At 47.6% G+C, this 18,598-nt stretch overlaps 1 protein-coding gene across 2 annotated transcripts in view; it reads right to left on the bottom strand.

Moving 5' to 3' along the window:
* Nucleotides 1-18,437, bottom strand: part of LOC8043885 (RNA-binding protein cabeza) — a 29,969-nt gene extending 11,532 nt beyond the window's left edge. Inside the window, exons 1-8 of one of the 2 annotated variants that reach the window (XM_029966533.3) lie at nt 18,289-18,437; nt 16,552-16,591; nt 14,442-14,523; nt 11,790-11,943; nt 5,860-6,149; nt 4,189-4,459; nt 3,591-3,648; nt 2,985-3,025 (exon numbers count right to left, since the gene is read on the bottom strand). In XM_029966533.3, coding sequence (XP_029822393.2) covers nt 2,985-3,025; nt 3,591-3,648; nt 4,189-4,459; nt 5,860-6,149; nt 11,790-11,943; nt 14,442-14,523; nt 16,552-16,591; nt 18,289-18,304 — 952 coding nt within the window. In that variant the 5' untranslated portion in view covers nt 18,305-18,437. The remainder of the gene's footprint in view (nt 1-2,984; nt 3,026-3,590; nt 3,649-4,188; nt 4,460-5,859; nt 6,150-11,789; nt 11,944-14,441; nt 14,524-16,551; nt 16,592-18,288) is intronic. The other variant, XM_040216211.2, reaches the window with a different exon arrangement.
* Between the last annotated feature and the right edge of the window lie 161 nt (nt 18,438-18,598).

The raw sequence follows: 18,598 nt of genomic DNA, 5'->3' as shown, positions 1-18,598 counted from the left end.
GAGCATTTAACAGAATTCTAAGGAATACACCAGTTCCAGTCACTGCCCATCCAACCACAATCCACATTGTGGTTTACAATCCCTTCCGGAAGTTCAAACCTATTTTGAGCAAAGTAATGACCTCCCAAACCATTTATGTAACTAACAGTTCCAAGCCAATACAACCTCTTGACACAGGAAGCTCAAAAGTTTGCTTGACTCGTTGAATCGGCAGTTAAAGGGGTAAGAATTATGAGAAACCTTTCGAACCGCTGCTTGAACGCAACCCTACTTTGAGTTGGATGTTTTCCAACTTTAATCTGCATTCACTCTCAGCAGAATTATGCTTAGCAATTACAAAATTCTTGCAAACCAAGTTGGACACTTTGAATGGTAGACACAAAGACCTCTCCAGGTTTCAGAGTAGGTGCCTTAACTTTCCCGATCCCACAAGGTCACTGACTTTCCTCAGCTATATTCATAAATACAGTCGAGCATAGTTATATCATACTCGGGCATTTCAAATTATTGATTATATTAAACAGTCCAAACATTCCCTTGAAAATCACATTATTGGAGCCTTGTCGTTTTGTAGCGAACAAAGCTGGGCCGCCCCTCTTTGCTTTTCCCGCCAAGCTAGCATACAGCACTGAAGAAACGCAGCCAAAGAGCTCTTAGGAAAGATAAGACAATGAACTGTCAAAAAAAAAAAGTGGGGGATGGCAAAAGCAAGGGCACACCAACACTGATGTTGCCCAATTCCCTAGCCCCAAAATAATATAAGCAAAAAAAAAAAAAAAAAAAAGTCTGCCAGCCCAGTGTGAGGACAACAGTTGTGCAATCGCACTTTGAACCCCTGATCTTTGTTGACCTTTTCCTTTCAAATCCTTACTTTGCCTTTTTTTTTTTTGGCTGCCTGAATTTAATGAGCTTTCTTTTGTTGCTTGCTCAACCTTTTTCTATGGAGCAAGAGACTTTTTTTAAGCAACTCACTTTTGTCTAATTCTTTTTAACTATTTTTGTGTTTTGTCAGGCGCGTGTAAGTGCGGAGGTGTTTTTGGGGTCTCCGCCAACTACGCTCTACTGTAGTTAGCGGTCCTTGAATGCTCTATTGGGTAAGCTCCTGCTTGTGGGGACTTTCAGTATTAGCAGACGCCAGGAAATTTCAACTGGAGCTTAATTTAACAGACTTTTGTATATCACATTATTGATATATCAAACTTACGATCCCATTTGAATTCTATATATCCAAGTTAGACTATAAAGCGGCAGAAAGCTCAGACCCGTAAAAAAAAGCAAAGCAGCAGCCATCTAGACTACCAGCATCTGATGTACTTGGCTGAGCATTGCAAGGCGACAAGACAAAGGGGCTGCTCCTGCAGGCTCTCGGGACACAAGTTCAATGCCTAGTACCCGCAGGCATGGGTAGGATTGCACCGACGTACGACCGTTTTAACACGACTGCATGTTTTAGAAATGGTGTCGGCGTACCGTCTTAATTGCACATCCAAAGCAAAGGCATCAAGAACATTTGCGCAACACAGCAAACCTCCAAGCAGCAGCAGCGAGTCGTTTCCCCGATTAAAAAGGACCCAGCTACCCAAGTATTTACGGGGGATTTTCAAGCCGGGTCTTGCCTTGACCACCCAAGTCTACAGTGCTCATGCTCACATTCCCTACCGTGTGCATCAATGATAGGACAGTCTCAATTTATGTACAAGCAGGAGTGTTCCGGAAGATAAAACAGTTCAATTTTCTTGTTTGTAGAGCTAAGGGGCACCCAAGATGGTTGAAAGTCGAGTCTAAATGCGTTCAGTTAATGTTACTAAATCAACCTCTCACAGGTCCCGAATTTCGATCATTTCCTTTAGATTCGCACAACGGACTGATCCTGCGACGACACATTTGCATGTTGTCCACCTCCCAAACAGAGGCACGACGAGGAGGACGGACCGAACATCTCCGGGAACCCCGCTACAAAATGCCAACAACACACTGCAACACTGTTGTGCTGTATGCTGTATGCTTCGCTTTGGCTGCTGCAATATCGCGTTGTGACCAACAATTTCTGCGTGCCACCGTTACATTCAGAGCGAAGGGGAACACTGCGATTGGCTTAGCACCGCTAGTTCTACTAACCCAAGGCCAGGCAAGTATAGCCCCGCTCGAGGAGGCGTTTGAAGATTCTCTTGTGCCCTCATGCGCAAATCTTCGGTACACCACAGCCGCAAAAAAAGCCGGATGATGCAGGAAAGACCGCGGCATGCTAGATGACTCTTGACGGAGCCACGTTCCCACAGCTTTATTGGGCAATAAAATGAAAACACCACGATCCACTATCTTTGGTTTGCTCCTAAAGAAAAAAAAACCTCTTTTCGTGTCAACTCCCTGCCAAAAATCAGCGAGTGAAGAGGCGCTCAGCTATTGCAGTCCATGGATCACTCAGATCGGAGGAATCAGTGACGTGATCGCGGCCCGATTTGGCACCAAGGTTTGCAGACCCCTAGGCTCCTAGTGAACCTTCTCGCGAGCAGACCTTTGAATTTCTGGCAGCACTATCTTGGGAGGTTCAAAGAAGCAACCTCTCGTCTCAATATCAGGCCATCTCCAAAAGCACTAAACCACGCACCATTAAAAAAACGAGTATTCACAATTCGAATTGCTTAACACGTCCCGGCGTCCCCTCGGAACACTTGGGAAACGTCTCAACACACGCAATGCACACCGCAGGGACCCAAAGATTGAAAGAGTGGCAGCGTAATCGCGCGTGAACACACCTTGTCAACAACCAGTCTTGAGAGTGCCTCGCAACACACCAAAGAACAAAAGAAAGGGAAGAAACGCAGCAAAAATATAACACCATATCCTAGATAAACAAAAAAAGAGGGCAAGCAGTAAAAAAAAAAAAAGTTTCGAAACCTCTTGGAAAGAGGAGGCACGAAGAGAGGCCCTTATACATAGTATGTAATAGAACGCAAAGCAACACCGTGGGGTGAAGCTGTTACCTTTGTTGTAACTTCCCCTTCCACCGGGACCACCTTGATTACTAGAGTGCGAAGCAGACATGGTATTGTTAGGCCTCCCTCCTCGCAACACAGGGGCCACTGCGCTCGCCCAAGGGCGTGTTGTTCCCCCGTCTCTCCTCCGGGGACACACACACACACCGGGAGAGAAAGAGACACACACTGCGAGGCCCCCACCACCAGAGGGCATTCTCGTGGACCACCCAGGGTTCCACACCCTCGTTAGGTTACCAAAACAACGGTCAAGACACGCTCCAGTCGGAGCTTCTACGTGCAAACTAAAACCCAACAGAGGCGAGCCTCCTTAGACCTCTTAACCATGCGCGGGTGGACACAGACGACAGCGAGACACTCCGAGCTTAAACTCACCCTTCAAATGATCTTCGAGTAGCGCAATACAACATAATGTACACACAAACACCCTCCCCAGATATTCTTCCCCCGCTATCGCGACGTGGACATGCATAGCCAAGCGACGCTCGAGATCGCTCCCAGCCCTTCTTTTGGTCCGAGGCTTTGCTCAGAGACAACCTCAAGTAAAGAAAGGAGAATGACTAAGGGACAAGTAGAGAGAGAGAGAGGACATACCCGAATCCGCCGCCCCTTCCGCCGCTCATGCGGTCACCACCATACATGCCAGGGCCTCCTGCACAATCCCAAAAGTGACCCCTTTAAAAGCGGTCCTTGGAACGGAACTCCATTACGAAAAGAAACAGATATGCGTCAGCAGTCAACCAATTCATTGCAGTGACAAAACCTTTGCATTGTTACGAGTTTACTCTCTGTCCACTGAGGATTACCAGCCTATGAGGGGTGAGCTACAAATCATCCCTACAAAATGCAATCCAAACATATCCTCCGTGTGGTTCAAAACCATGCTAGTTGGAAAGCAAGATCTCAGAACCAGACAATTAAAACCAAAACAGGCAGAGATTCTCTGCTACCATTCTGAACAGTTTCTAAGAACAATTTCTAAGGCACTAAAAACCGTTAAAAAATGTACACAGAAGGGTCTAAGCAAGACCCACAAGAGTCTATGTAAGGTCTACAACAGGCCAAGGGTTGTATCCTGCTAAATAGCTCCCACAGCAGACTAAGCAAGTTTGTAAGCAAGACCCAAAAGAGTGTAGGCAAAAGTCTACTCTGCAAGACGGTACATGCAGGGCCAACAAAAGAGGGAGCCCACCTTGGCCGCCACCACCTCCGTATCCTCCTCCACCTCCTCCGGGTCCCCCGTAGCCCCCAGATGGGGGAGCCCCGTAGCCGCCTCCTCCTCCCCCGACAGGGGGTCCCTGGTGCGGGGTGGGCAGGGTCCCCACTCCCCCCGGGGGGCCCCCTCCCCCCCTAGAGTAGTCCCCAGCCCCGTAGGGCTGGGCGCCCGGCTGCTGCTGAGGGGGCGGAGCCCCCTGGCCGTAGCCGCCCTGCTGCTGAGGGGGCGGGGCCACGGGGGCCGGGGCCTGCACACACGCACCCACCGCTTTCCTCACGCACCTCGCCCAAAATGCCTCCACTGTGCACACTTCCGCTCAGTGGCTAGAACATTAGCTGCACAACATGGTAGAAACACTCCGCCCTAGAACTGCCAAGTCAGCCAAAACAGCTTTCTGCAACAAAGTACCGGCCTGCACTCTCAAAGGGATGATGCAACGAGTTTTCAGACAACCTAAATGCCCCATGCAAGATCGCTTTCAAGAAATAATAGAAAGCCATATCAGCAAACTAAGTTAGGGGGTATGGAATTGCCACACTCTCCAAAGGATTAGAAATGTTTGACTCTGTGAATTGAGAATGAAAGAAGCTGTGCACATGAAAAAATTCAATCGACCACCAAAAGTGTGCAGTACAAAAAGAGCTAGATATTGCACCCACTAAGCAAGTTGCTACTGTGCCCTTGATCACCAGACTTGATAAGGTGGCTATTGCAATATTTCCAGACTTCTCTAAATTATTCGGCAGAAACCAGATGGAATAAACGAAAAAATAAGGCATCCTTTTTACAGAGTAAACCGTCGCTTTCCTCTTCACAGCACAAGTAGAGCAAATCCTCTTGAGAAGAAATGATGAAGCACAGACCACATTTAGAGCCCCATCTACGCTCGGATTCTGAGCACGCAGAGAGCATGTTCAGTCACCCGCCAGACTGTGAAGCAGAAGTGTGATAAGGGCTTCACCATTCCCCTCCTGAAAATCCCGCTACTCATTTAGGACATTCATGCTTTGTCCTCACAAATGATGCCTCACTTTCAAAGAAATATACCAGCTTCAGTATTTCCCAGTAAGTCTCATCTGCACTGCATTATAGATAAGGAAGTGGCATACTCGAAACATGTCAGCAAGCGAGGCACTTTATATTTTCCAGCTAAAATTCCCGACAACAATTTGCGAGGCAGAAAAAGCAAGCAGCTACGAGAGTTGCCACATGAAAACAATATGCCAGTGGGCCTCAGGAAAGTACAAAGTCAGGAGCACTGCACAAAAGCTTGTCCGACAAAGGGTCTGAGAAGCGCCTTGTCGGCAGGCAGCGTCACACTAGTGTATGGAATTTGCAAAAAATATCTAGTCTCTGCTAAAAACAAACAAACAAGCTCTATTTTCTTGAAAATAAACACAGTTAAAAAAAGGAACTGTACAAGGACGTAGCAAGGACTGCTTAAACACCAAGTTATTAGTGCGGAGAATAATCGGGAACTGTTTAAGAGTCTCCAGGGGATGCATTTGCTTCGAGGAAATGACCTCTCGCCCAAATGAGGACAAGAGCGGTCCAGACCCTCTCTCTCAACCAGCCTTGGCACAATTGCTATCTCCCAAGTCCCGCAGCAATGGTGCTGAAGAGGCGGGCAGAAAGAGGGGAGCGCACCTGTGCCTGCCCGTAGGGTGCTGCGCCGTAGCCCCCGTAGGGAGCCGCGGCCGTGGCCCCCGCATACTGGTGGGGCGCCGCCTGCTGCTGGGGCAGGGGGGCCGCCCCGTAGGCCCCCTGGGCCCCTGCGGGGGGGGCCTGCTGGGGCTGGGCCCCGTACGCCCCCACGGCCGGCTGGGCCGCCGCCCCGTAGGCGCCCGGCGGGTAGGCCGCCGCCGCGTTGCCCGCCGCTGGGGGCGCCGCCTGCTGCGCGGGGGGGGCCCCGTACGCCCCGTACGAGCCACCCTGCCCTGCAAGGGGGACCGCCTCAGCCCTTTCTGCCCTGGGGCCTCACTCCCAGCTATTCTATTCAACCACGAGCGAGAGAACACTAAAAACCTTTGTTTTGTGGGACATTGGTGGGACCAGCAGCCATGAATGCAACCAAGCTCAACCGCACCACAACAGACCACCCTGGCCTTGCAACACTGACCGACACTGCAATTACGTACCGAACTGTGCTCCCCAGCTTCCAACTGGCAAACATTTTCTACCAGCATTGGCAGTGTCAACATCACAGGGCACAATGTTTAATCTTCCCGGAAAATCCAGCACCAACACTGTCAGTTACTGAAGTCACACAAATGGGGGGATAAGAAACTCACATGCATGGTGTGCTCAGGTAATTACTTTCTCACCGTAACCTTCTTAACAACAGAAGTAAATTCACCTTCCAAAGTGGTGTAACAACTTGACGTGCCCATACCTGAGCTTCGTCGTATCTACAAGTAAAGCTGCACATGTTCTGTGGCAACGCAGACATACGTTGAGACACCAAGGGAACATACCACATTGCTCATACAATATATACAACACACCCAAGCCTCATCTAGTCGTCAGAGCAAGACTTCAATCAGATCCCAATGCTTAACAACTGCAAAGGCTTTGTCACTGCACCATGTACACCAAGATTGATACTCTATTATTATCATACTACAAGTTAAATTGGGCAGGATACACGAGAGGCCAGTCATCATCACCCCCAGAACGATACATAGAGCTAAGTTAATCACACATACCATAAACTCCACACAGGGCCACCAATTGTTTCTATTCGTAACGTTTCTCTCGTGCCCCATTACGGTTCCTACCGTTGACGTCATGTCGCACTTAAAAACCACGGTGGAAGCTTCGAGTAGTAACATTTTCAAACCCGTACATGAGAGCATTCTTTAACCATAAGCAGAACTATTTTTATTATCATAGTGAGGGTTTGGTCAATCGTGAAGACCACAGCTATGCTTTCGGTGCTGCACGTCACCTATATTATTAAAAACCCCAAAACTGCAGGCTTGGAAAGTCTGCACCGCAGAGCTGCCTAAAAGAACTTCCGGAAAAAAAAAAAATTCTTCCCTACACACCCACACCTCAAACACCCAGAGGTCCTGGCGAGCGTCTGTCTTATAATCCTAAATATATCAGTGAAGCTGACAACCAAAACCTAGTGTGTGTACTACAGAAGAGGAAGATGGGACAATTTTTCTTTTACAGCAGGCCTGCCATAAACCCACGCAGTTTGGCTGCCTCGTAGCAGCAAAGCATGGCCAGACATTGGGGGTCACGACGAGCCCTATTGAGGTTTTAATGAACTCAAAGCTGCAAAATATTGCTTCAAAGCACAGCACCTTCAAACTTTCTTGCAGAAAAATACAGATGGTGCGCAGTTCTACCACAGTTCATCCCAAGTCACTTCATCCCACACACATCATACCAAAGTCATTTCATTTCAAGATGTTTCACCCGAAGACAGTTTATCCCATGGATGATCCATACCATGACATTTTTATTTATTTATTTATTTAAAGAATACTGCGGCTCACATCTGTGAGCCATAGCAGGGGTGGTTACATAATGGCATGATGTAATATACTTATGAGCACTTTCACGTGGCGGAAGCGATTGCTTCAACAAAAATATCAAGTGATGGGAGGGTGACTATTTCATTCGTCAAAGAATTCCATTCACTGATTGCCCGAGGAAAAAAAGAATATTTGAAGACAACGTGCTTAAGAGGATATTGTTTAATGGCCCTAGTATGGTTCAGTCTAGCTGATCCGCTTGATGAAAATTGTATGTATCTATCACTACTGACATTAAAGACATTTGATGTCAGAATAGTCCATACATTTTAGCCGATTCAAGGGCCACTTACTTCAACCCAAGACTGTTCATCCCGGACACTTTCTGCCAGAAACGTTTCATCCCGAAACGTCTCTGCCTAACACGTTTCATACCAAGGACACTCAATACCTGGATATTTTATACCACAAAGTCTTCTGTCTAGAAGTTATAAAATCGGTTTGCACGCACAGAGCCGACATATGCACTTTGTCTTTCCTATATTGTCGTGCCGCATAAGGCCGTCCTGCACTTGTCATCGAGAATCCACCAGTCAAACAATCCGGGTTTGTTTATACAGATACTCATGTTTACAAACAAACCGGAGCGCCGCTAGCGGACGCCACCGGCGCAACGCATGCGCGATGGGGGTGTGGGCAAGAAGCTCGCCGTCGCCCATAAACAAACCATTGAAATGTGATGTTGTCGGCGTCGGTGTGAGTCCCCCTGCCCTTTTTCGCGTTCGAATTGTTGATTCTACGTCTTCCCGGCGATGTCCGAGTATCTTGAGCGGCAACAGCAAAATTAACGAGGCTCGTTACACTGCAAAACTTCGCGTGAATAATGTGACATGCGGCGATTCATTCCGCATCGACGCCGCAGTATGTACGCTAAAAGCTGATTCGCATGATGAGATTTCAGTCGCAATTTTCAGTCGCGACGCCACTCGGGCTGCAAAAGTGTGAACCGTAGCTGAGGTGGTCGACGTCGATACTGAAAATCGCAAGCAGAATTGAACCAAGTCAATTAGGCATAACAAGTCAGTGATGGTCACTGGTAACAATGATCAACATCTCCTTGTAGCTACTGTTTACATCGAGCCTGCTTACCAACCTTCAAACTTAGGTATTTTGGGGCCTGCACTTACTTCTTGTCGCAAGTACTGGGCCAACATTTAGTCTACGGGCCGTCGTCGTCTAAGAGAGCAGACGACAAGCAGAAACGTTTGAAAGAGCAGACGACAGTTCGAACAATCAGGCGGCCGTTTTAACTTGAAGACGCATTGAATGTAGCTCGCAGGTGGTCCGCACAACTTAACGGTTTTCTGGCGTTCATGTTGGAACAAAACAAATAAATCTGATGACCACAAGTATCCATGAATTCAACCCAAAGTGCTTCCCGCCCAAGCGATCGTTGTGCGACGGTGTCTGTTTTTTTCTTTTTCACGGCGCATATCCAGATTCTCAGACGAACCGAGCACGTGAAAACTGACCTTCAAACCTTTCGACTCTTTTGTACAGCCCCAGTCCCGACGTTTTGACGAGAAGGCAGGTTTTTGTCTGCTTCCTTTCAAAACAACACAGGAATACACGTCTGGCATGGGGACTTCTGCCCACAGCCCCAGACCGGAAGTGCGCCCGACACGCCACCACCGCGCCGTGACTTCACAGAGTTGAGTTGGTGTATAGAACATGGCTACTTTTGTGGCTGCTCGCCGAAGCTCTGCTTCGAAGGTTACAGGTACACCAAGCACAAGACCGACAACGAGAAGACAGCATGGAGATGCGAGAAATTCCAGGAGGGTCGCTGGGGACGAGCTGTTACTGCAGGTGAGACGACCACTGTGACACATGGCCACACTTGCCGTCTACCGAGTCCAGAAAATGTTGTTGTGGCGCGTTTATAATATGAGATCAAAACTACAGTCAAGCGTTCCCACAACACCCCTGAGAACATCATGGCCGCCTGCCTACAAGGGACAAGACTGGCGACTATCGCAAAGCTCCCTAGGCTGTCATCACTGGAAAGTAAAGAGAGTTGAATTCGAAGCCCATGTCACAGATCAAGTTCCCCACCAAATCCAAGACATAATTGTACCAGAACACCTGTGTATGACAAGAACAGTGTCACCTGAAGTCTTTCTCACAGGGGACACAGGCTGTATTGACAAGAATAATTCTCGCCTATAACACGGGACATGTGCAGCTTCAACACCTGCGCAACCCGGTAGTGCGGCTGCACATTTCGAGTAGCACCAGAGATGTACTACGGGCTTTTGATTGTTCATGGCCTCTACAAAAGCAGGGTGTGCTTCTCCTTGTTCACTGCCTCTTGGCAAACAAGCGCGAAGCAATATATAAAGGAGCAATGCACATGCTACTTGAGGTTATTTACAATGCAAGCCCACGACAGCGCGAAGCAACATATAAAGGAGCAATGCACATGCTACTTGAGGTTATTAACAATGCAAGCCCACGACAGGTGCACACAGTAGTGACGGACTTGGAAAAGGCTGAAGAAAATGCTTTTCGGAAATGTATTCCTGATGTCGAGATGCATGGGTGCTTACTCCATTTCGCGCAAAGCATCTGGCACCGAATTCAAGAGCTCGGCATGCAAGCGTGATTCGTTGATGACTCCAGCTACCACCTCATTCTGAAGAAATTCATCGCACTGTGCAATGTTTTCGACGTCTGCGATAGATATTGCATGCTTGCAAGACAGCTGCTGGGCTTGTCTGGACGCACAGAACAGCACCGAGACCTCCTAGACTACTTTATGAATACGTCGGTCGACCCCAGAAGGACCCTAGATCCATGTGGAATTGGAGGCGCGTGACAGGGCTCAGCTTTCCCAGAACTAACAGCGTTGAAGGCTGGCACCAGTTATTTCAAAATTCTACCGGTGCATCCCATCCTACAGTATTCAAGTTGTTGGATGCGCTTCTCTTCGAACAAGTCTGAGTGAACGTGATGGCCAACCAGCTCGACGTGGGTCATGAGCCGCCACTATACACGAAGGAGTATGTGCAATCCAACAAGCATCTATGCCAAATTCTGGATTACTATAACAACAGACGCAGACAGCTTTCTCAATGCGTGCTCGTGCTATGTACTTGGCGATTCTTTGGTGTATTAGCCACAATTGCGTGCTCTGGGGACTGTATCAGCCTGAATTGTGTGCTCTGAAGGGCGCAGTGGCCCCAATTTTGGCCTCTGAAGGTGTGTTAAGGTTTTGCTCTTATGGGTGGGTTATTATAAAATAAACGCTATAAATTTTCATATTTCTGGTCAATGTCATCTTGGCACGATACCTTTCGGCCAGTTTTCAAGCGACATCAATCCCCAGTACTGCGGTTCGTTGCGGTATACAGCTTTCGTAACAAGTAAATCTGACCATTACAGCAGCACTGCAAATAGAGATTGAAGTAAGTGAATGAATGAGAGGGGAGAATAGAAAAAGTGAAGAAAGGCTCCAAGTGGAATGGGCCAACTTTCGCTGAAGTCCAGTACCCAGCCGTCTGTGGGCACTCCTATGCAAACCCCAAAATGACGTTCATTTAAGGGCCGCAGCCGATGAAATGCGACCTATTTTACATGCGCACAACTTTGATGGTGTGCAAATAGCAGCAAGATTTCTTCTTGCTCGAGCTCAGCAACCCACTCGGGGGTGCCCCAAACTATTAAGGTATGAAAAGCCTGGGTATTTCATGCCACTGGCATGAAATGACTTTGGTATGAAGTGACCGGGATGAACATTCCTGGGATGAAGTATCCGGGAATGAAGTGTGGCAGAGCCACTCCAAAGTAGGAAATACCCTGGCATGTAATGTACATGGGATGAAACATCGTTGGTATAAAGTGTCTGTAATAAAGTGTCCTGGGGTAAACTAAATGGTATATCGACAAGCAAATGTATAATTTCATTGTATTGTGGCAAAACCTGTCACCTGTTAGCCACCGGGGTGCACCAATGCAGGTGCTTACAATCCGCCATGTTTTGCTAGCATCCACACCATCCGACCGGGCCACGCAGATGAAATCTTTGCTCACCCTGGGAGTAGGAGTTTGGCTGCTGGTAGCTCGAGTAGGACTGGCTCTGCTGGCCGTACTGGTCCTGACCGTAGCCGGTGGCGGCGGGCGTAGTCGTCGCATTGTTGCTGCCACCCCAGCTGGGCTGTTGGGACTGCTGCTGCGGCTGCTGCTGCTGCAGGGCAAGCAACACTCAGGCGGGGGGCCCCATCCATTGAAAAGAGAGCACTACAACCCCAGTTGATGCCGTTAGACACCATTTAGCTGTGAATGCAGTGTCTCCAGCGAACTGTGAAGTGATGCAATATTTACGCGAGAGAAAGGAAGCTGTGAATGCAGCGAAAATATTATAGAGCAACGTAATATTTATGCTGCGAGACACAATTTAAATGGAGCTGCAAATGCAGCGTAATATGTACGCAGAGCGCTTGGACAAAAGGCTCGTTCGATTTACCTGCACCAGTGCAAAAAAGCGTTATCTCAATAAGCGTACCGACAGTACACACTTCTCTGTGAAAGAGTATGTGCTTGGGCTAGTTGCTGATTCATAGTTGAGGGTGAAAGTGCTAAAAAACAATGGATAAGTGAAAGAGACTAACACCGAAAAGCGCTACTTGCAACTAAAGTTACCTCGTGGAAAAACGCACATACACACGCCGTTAAGTCAAGACATGCGACAAGACATGACAGAAATGAGACATCATCAAACCGACGCTTATCTATATGCTATTAACTTTTCGAAAGATTTTAAAACCGCCACCTCAGAGCCAAACGGGACTATCGATGGAGCGCCAACAGACGTGCCTTCAACGCACTCCGATATGAAGAAAGCTTGGGATATCTCCCTCGTCATTTTGTTTCGGTTACTGGCTAAGATAATGGTGTTGTCGAACTTCGGGGCACACCAACATTTGTTACAGTGTACTGCCAGATTTCCCAAGTCTGACCATCTTACTGACAATGCATGCTTCCTGAGTGTCATTTATACCAGGACCCGATTGGCCCATGAATACTCTGCCAGATAATAAATCAATCATGTATACCACACCTTTGCTGCACTACACAAACGTGGTCTTGTTTCTTCTGACATACTCCAAGCTCCCCTCATCCCACTTTTCCACATAGTGTGGCCCATTTTTGAGGAGCTGGAGTAATACAGAAACTCCATGTTTTCGCCCCACTTTATTCTGTGACTCACCTTACGCACATAAGGTATCCCAACCGATCTATGCCTTGGCTTCTTTCTCCACCACCACACCCTCCCCAAAGCTTTTTTAGCAGGCCTTCTGCCACCCCCACAAGAAACGTAGGTGGGAAGCATCCCTTCTAGTTTTTCTAACTGTAACCTAAAGCTATCCCCTATCCTATGTGGCCAGCACTTTAAGGAAGCCAAAAGGCACGTAGAGGCATTGCCCCTCTTAGTTATGTATGAGTAATTGGAATTAAAGGGTAACACCCCTTCCTTAGCCCTAGGGCAATAAAACCAAGACACGAGAATGCCAAAGTAAAATCTCAAGATCTATAAACTGTCAGGCGCCATCTCCGGGACTTTCACTGGTGAAACTGAGCCCGGAATAAGGTCCTTAAACAATTCTTGAAATGAAGCCTTCTCTGTGAGAACTTTCCTTCAAATTAAAAAAACACCGGGTAATCGTCTACGTACCTAAAAACGCAAATGACTTCCTCATACAACCGGCTTTCAATGTCCCTCTCACACTTAGCTAAAAACAAGTTGATCAGCACGGGCGCCACGCTCGTCCCAATGCACACACCCTCCTTCTGTACCAGCTTTACTCTTTCAAAAACCACATTGATGGAGCCCAGATACAAGCGTAACAATTCTAAAAAAAAAAAAAAGCCTTATGCACACCACACTCAATCTTAAACTGTAGAACTCCAAATGTTTTAATAACTTTTCTGACAGCTTCAAGAAGTCCTTCATGTGGGATAGAATAAAGAACTTCGTTGTTGAAGGAAACCGCGTCACAAGTACCGGGATTTGAACCTTTCAGATATTCCGCCACTCTCGAAATTACTGACCGCAAAAGGATCAGGGAAATGGAGCTGCGACAGGAGTTGTTGAAGGTATGACAACACCGGTGTTCCTTCATATCGGAGTGCGTCGAAGGCATGTGTGTCATCGCTCCATCTATGGCTCCCGAGGCGGCGTTTTTAAAATCTTTCGAAAAGTAGATAGCTGACAGATGAGCGTTGGTTCGATGATGGCGCATTTGTGTCATCACGTATCTCGATTTCAGTGTGCATATATGTGTTTTTCCATGAGTAAACCTCTTCACTTGCATGTAGCGCTCAGTGGTGTCGGCCCATTTCACTCGTCCATTGTTGTTGTTTTTTTTTAACGCTTTTACTTTCTGAACACGCTTTTCTGCACAGGTGCAGATAGATCAAACAAGCTTAAAGCAGCAAGTGCCTGGCACCCACAGAAATATGCGGTAATCCAATGTTTACGCCATGAGACGATTTAGACAAAGCTGTCAATGCAGCATATCTACAGAAATGTGGAGTAACATGCTATTTATGCCGCGAGACATTTTCAGGTGGAGTTGCCCCAAAACCAGTTGTTTCTGCAGAAAATACACCGTCCAGAAGACCTACACGCGAGAACAGCATGAAGCGTGCGCGGCAACCCGGCGACGGAGCGAGGGTCCTTACCGGGTACCCTGTCGTGGACTGGGTGTAGCTCGTCTGCGAGTAGCTCTGGTCCACGCTTCCGTAGTTGCCATAGCTGCCATACCTAGAAAGCAATCAAACCCTCACTTTCGAGGGTCCATCACCTGCGGAACACGCGCGACTAGCTCGTCTGCCGGCACGCGCAGCTCTCGGAAAGTGCGTGCAAATCGTACCACAACAAGCGGTCGCCCCTTCGACGTGCCACCCTAGCCTTTTATACTACAATTAAAGCTTGTTGTTGGCCTGGTTGGTTCGTGATGCAGTCTAGAGGTTTTTTGCACGACACAAGGGACAATCTCAAGCGAGTAGACACGGACAAAGCGTTTTATACTACAGTTTGTGGGTTGAAATAAAAAGGCCCAATTTAGTCAACATTCCCCAATGTACTGCAAACCTCTCTCCAGAAAACAAAAGAAAAGAGATGGGCATTTGAATACCATACATTCCAGCCTACAAGTGACACCACCCCCCATAAACGTTTGTGGATACTGAGCCCATGCATATGTATTGTGATCATGATACACGAGCAGGCGAGAGCTGGTTTCAATATTCTCGCAGCCGAATCCAACGAGAGATCCAACCCCTTCGGCCCACCTCTCGCACAGTTAAGGCACGTTCACACACTCGCAACCGAGTACGACCAAGTGAGAGAAGACCTGCTGAAACCTTTTCAAATTTCTTAGGACGAGAGAACACACTAGCACAATGGCGCCATTGCTGCAGTGACCCTGGAACTGCATTTCACAAGAGCGAAGGTTATGAGTGATTTCGGAAATCAAATGTACGTAATAGCTATGAGAAAGGCTCGTTTATGACGTTGGCAAAACATTTTCAAGCTAAGAAAGAAAGGATAATGCGCGAGAGAAATAGAAAGTATGTCGGACCACCAAGTTTACGCTGATACCGAAAAGACGGCGCCAGTGCGTCCTCTCTTCGTAAGAGATATTAAGAGGTTCCAAGGCACTCGGTTCAAAGAGGTCGCATGTGTGTATACAAACCTTTAAATCTGCATTTCAAAAAAAAAAAAAAAAAAAAACTTTAAAGTTACTGTTGTAGTGATGTCTCTCCAAATGAACCTCCGTTCCCCAAGATATAGCCCATAATGCAAGCTTCAACGAGACGAAAAGCACGCAATACCCACTTCGTCCCCCCAAACTTTATCCATTTAGTGGGCTGTTCGTAGAGTCCACATTAAAAAGACCACAAAGCCAATTTCATTTTTTTTTAAATGCGTTTTCGGATGCATTACAATCCAGCATGTCACTCAGTCTTATTTTATTTTTTTCTGCTCAAGACTTATTTTTGTGCCTCCAAAAAAATTTTATAAACCAAAACAAACATTTGGACGGTACGTCGTGAAGCACTGTCGGTGTCGGTAGGATTTGGTGGATGCTCAGCGCGGTTCCTGCGGTTGGTTTTAGTGGACGGTGGTCTGTGAACTGGAAATATGGACGACAATGCCGCGCTCGATGACGAGTTGCTCCCAATCAGCGACCTCACACTGATGGAACTAAAGATGCTCCTCAGGACGCGAAACTCGGAATTAGAGCTTTACAAGGGCGCCCCAGACTTGCCAATGAAACCTCGGTCGCCACCTCGGAGCAAGCGACTTTCCCGGCTCTCCGCCACAACGCCAATAAGCACGTCGTTCGTCTGACCCAATCACCCGACAAGGAGCTCGTTGTCGTCGTGCTTCGACAGCGCGCAGCTCTTTAGTTCACGTTTCTGCCGCCATATTGGGCGGGTCTCCGGCATCGTTCTTGGCACAATTATTAGCATAACCATTTAATCTATTAATGCGGCACCCGAACGCGCGTTCTGACTAGAACTTGGTCAACAGTGCCCGAGACGTGCCTGATGCCTATTTCAATAGAAAGATAACACTTCCAAATTGCCTTCATGGTCTCTTTAATGAGACATGACTGTTAAAAAACATGCCCATAGAAATTTTGGGAAGAAATACCCCATATACGCTGGAAAATATGGCAGCTCGTAATGCTCAGACAAGAAAACTACCGAGGCAACGGCCGGCGCAGACTGCAACAACCTTTGCTGTGCTGTCAGAGTTGGGTCCAATCAAGACACCACTTACCCAGTTGACGCAGGTTGGGAGCTCCCGTAGCTCCCGTATTCTGAAACAACGAGAATGGTGCGCATTTTACCACCGGGTGGAAATATTGGGGCATTGTTACGTGTCTAAGGTAAAAAGGAAACTGCTCGAATTCAAACCGCCCTTTCAAACATACACAACATACAATGGCATGCACAGTATGGATTAAAGTCACAATGTAGGCGAGTTGGTTCAAGGTACAATCAGAAATAAACAGCGCGCAAAAAATATGGACAAGGACAAAAGGGAAGATGCAAACGACACAAGCGCTGGACTCTCAACTAAACGTTGATTAAAAAAACACCAACAAAGTAAGTCGCACCATCGCTTCAGCATATGTCAAGAAATTGCTTTTTTACACCGGAGCTGTTAAGGGCTAGTTTCCCCAAGATCGTGTCCCCTGCATGAAATGAAGACACCGACCTCTGGACACCTACCGCCATCTATGAGCGACGGCAGCCAGCTATGTATCTGGCTGCCGCCGTCGCTCATAGATGGTGGCAGCCTTTCCACTCTGGCTCGCTGGCTTGCGGCCGGCGCTTACTTTCCATTGTACAGCTCCGCTGGTCTTCCTCCTTCACCAGAGTGGGAAGGCTGAAAATTTTTGTGTAGAAAAACCGATGTTTGGCTGACACATCCATCTTGCCCCTTTTGCTTACCGCATACGCTTCCAACAATTCTCTGGTGGTTTTATCCGTGCCCCTCCTGGTGATGTTGAATTTGGGCTGGCATTTACCAGCAGCACGATGCAGAGGCACGTAATTCCAGCAGTCGACCAGAGTGACCAGTCATGTTCACGGGCTCTGTCATTAACACATCGGCCAGCTTGGCCGATGTACACTCATTCTCAGCTTAGTAAGACCTTCTATACCGCACCGGCCAGACAATCAACATACTTGTTCCTGTGCTTTAGGGCACACTGCCTCTTTCCCCCAGCCATTTCCGCAATTCTAGGGCAGAGTTGCGCCAACTTTCGAGGTACCGAAAACAGTGGGAACGTCAAACCGCCCGGCTACCCTTTTTAAATTGTGCGTGCCAGAGGCCTTTTAATATTGCTCCTCTGGCCGCCGTCCCCCGTCTAGAGAAGATGACGATATCTATAGTTTTCTTTGCCCCACTAAAAGGTTTCCTTCAATCTCCAAGGTGGAAAATTAAATCATAGCCAAATATTTATATGATCTCCACAACATGAGGTGATCACCTTTTTGTCTAATTCAAAAGTGCGCTTGCAGACCCCGAACGTGTTTACGAAGCCGTACAGAACCTAGGAACTGTCCATATGACGAGCTAACCACGCAGGCCTTCAACCTCAGCCATATCAACGTATGGTCGGAGCACACGACAACAAAGCGTTAAACTGAAATGACTCCGGCACAAACAAAATTCCCTTCTCCAATGCACAAAATGGCGGCGGAAGTGCGCGGTAGGGCCGGCAAAGTGACACGCCATTTCGTCCCACGAGGACAGCGACAACGTGTCGCGCCCACTGGATCACTTTTCGTTGATCTGCCTTACTGCGATCACATGAGAGCAGAAAATAAATGTGCCGACGAACGATGCGATGCTATATATTCGTTTCATCGGCAGAGGTGATGTGGATGTTAGGCCTAACTCGCCGGCTGCTGACAAGCCACACAGGGTTTATCGAACCGACCATGTTCCATTCCAGGATCCATGGCCAAAATTGTTTTTCTTCTGAGACACCGAAAATATACTTACGCGTTGTGTCCGTCATTTTGTGCGAATATTCTGCGTACAGACGATGTCAATCCCTAAATACGGGCACGAACTCCGCCGACTACAAGAACACAAGACGCAAACGCGAAGATGGCGACCCGAAATCGTCGCCTCTATCTTCGACGTGCCAATGTTTGCGATCACTTGAACACCTCGTCAGCTTTCCTGTGGCGCTGTAAACTAGTCAATATTTGTGGAAATATTTTATAACTGAGAAACACAGCTTTAAAAAATATATAAGCCGTAAACTCAAATATTATATCTTACATATATGCCTGTATTTCTGCAGTCG

Source organism: Ixodes scapularis, unplaced genomic scaffold, assembly GCF_016920785.2.
Source record: "Ixodes scapularis isolate PalLabHiFi unplaced genomic scaffold, ASM1692078v2 PGA_scaffold1__304_contigs__length_218370807, whole genome shotgun sequence".
Lineage (NCBI taxonomy): Eukaryota > Metazoa > Arthropoda > Arachnida > Ixodida > Ixodidae > Ixodes > Ixodes scapularis.
Note: the sequence above shows the minus strand (reverse complement) of the source record. Positions and strands in the feature narration are given on the sequence as shown.